General features: G+C 43.6%; 1 protein-coding gene across 1 annotated transcript; it reads left to right on the forward strand.

Annotated features, from left to right (window-relative positions):
* Positions 1 to 634: 634 nt before the first annotated feature.
* On the forward strand, positions 635 to 1,525 carry LOC122128164 (melanoma-associated antigen 11-like). Its single transcript, XM_042702453.1, has one exon. It carries the CDS (start codon positions 635 to 637, stop codon positions 1,523 to 1,525), a length of 891 nt encoding a protein of 296 aa, XP_042558387.1.
* The last annotated feature ends 394 nt before the right edge of the window (positions 1,526 to 1,919 follow it).

Here is a 1,919-nt window from a genome sequence, read left to right on the forward strand (position 1 = left end):
TAGGCCCACAGAGAGTAGTCCAGACATCTCCAGGGGAATTTTGGGCACCCAGGGTGAGTTCAGTAGAGGCTGTCTATTGCAGAACATTGAGGAACTGGCAGTCTACCTCCCCCTCACTGTCAAGCCTGGAGGCACCATGTTGTCCCTGCATGCTGGAGCCCAAAGGAGAAAGAAGTCTGTCTCACAGACTACTGTACACACTGTAGGGACCAGGAGGTGAAAGTTCTGGCCTGAAGTAGTGCCCTCTTGTAATCAAGCAGAAAATTCTCTGCTAGGGTCAGAATTTAAGACTGCAGTGCAAATGGCAACATATGCTCCATCCACAACACAGAACTCCACATTACTCAGTACTATACACCCTACCAGCACCCCAGAGACTCAGACTCACAATACCTTGTGAGTTGTTGAGTTGATCCCTGATTTTTACACTTCATGTAGCAGACACAAGAGAGAGATGGGAACCTATGTCTCCCTAAAGCACCGAAGGGAAGATCAGTAGTCAGTCTTAAGGAAGCTGCCAGGCGGAACATTCCCAGCTGAAACTACTTCCCTGCTTTCTCTTTCACAGGCCTAGGAGTCATCACAATCGAGCTCTTTTCCACCGTCATACTTGTTATCTGGAAAGACAGCCATGATGCCTTATACTTTTCCCTCTGAATTTGAGAGAGGCTCTCAGGCCCAAAGAGAGGCCACAGGCCTGGTGCATGAGCAGGTCCCCCAGGCCGAGGAGGCTTTTACTTGTCTGATGCCCCCTACCTTAAGGGAAGTCTTAGAAGGTCTCCTGGATGAGGCAGTTAGGGAGATTAATGAAGAAGATCAGGAATCCAGTGATCAGGCAAGGGATCTGTATCTCCATGATGACGAGACAGTGCATATGGCCCTGCGGAAAGAAGTAATATCATTGGTACCATACCTGCTATATAAGTATTGGTCAAGCCGACCAGTTACTGAGGCGGAAATGCTGAATCGTATCACAGGAGGTTACCAGCATTACTTCTCTGTGATCTTAGACAAAGCTTCTGTATGTATGCAACTGCTGTTTGGGATTGAATTGAAGGAGGTGGACCCTATTGTCCATACCCATGTGCTTGCTATAGCAGCAGGGATCACTTATGATGGTATTTTGAGCCATGTCCTTGGCATGCCCAAGACAGGACTGTTGATAATCATTCTCTGCATCATCTTTACAGAAGGCAATTATGCCACAGAAGATGTCATCTGGCAAGTGCTTAGTAGGATGGAAGTATATCCTGACAGAGAACACTTCCTTTATGGAAACCCTAGGAAGTTGCTTATGGAAGATTTTGTATGGGAACAATACCTAGTATACCAACAGGTGCCTGACAGTGATCCCACTGTCTTTATGTTCATGTGGGGTCCGAGGGCTTATGCAGAAACCACAAAAATGAAAGTCCTGGAACACTGGGCCAAGTTCAGCAGAACTGACCCAAGGTCCTTTGCATCGCTCTATGACGAAGCTTTACGGGAAGAAGATGGAGAAAATACCCATGATGATACTCTTTAATAGAAGAGTGACTTTTCCTAATTTTAAAACCAGTTTAGAAATCAGTTCCACATTAACATCTCAGTGGAATAGGGATTTCCTTGAAAATGATCTCTGTAACCTCAAAAAATAAATATATTACTCTTGAATTTACTTGGCTATTTGTTTATATCAGGGAAATTATAATTGAATAATAACTCCCATAACTCAATGCCTGATTTCTTCTACAATCCTTTATTTTACCATCTACTCATGGTAATATCTTTAATTAGTACACAATTTGGTAGAGTTTTAAGCAACAGGCATACCAAGAAAATATAGATTGAAATGAACTCTGGGAAACAGAAACAAAAACTTTTTTCTTGTTTGCTTTTTTTCTTCCTTTGGTTGGTTGTTTATCTGTTTTGGGGAAGGC

Source organism: Dipodomys spectabilis, unplaced genomic scaffold, assembly GCF_019054845.1.
Source record: "Dipodomys spectabilis isolate Male_0828 unplaced genomic scaffold, ASM1905484v1 ptg000324l, whole genome shotgun sequence".
NCBI lineage: Eukaryota > Metazoa > Chordata > Mammalia > Rodentia > Heteromyidae > Dipodomys > Dipodomys spectabilis.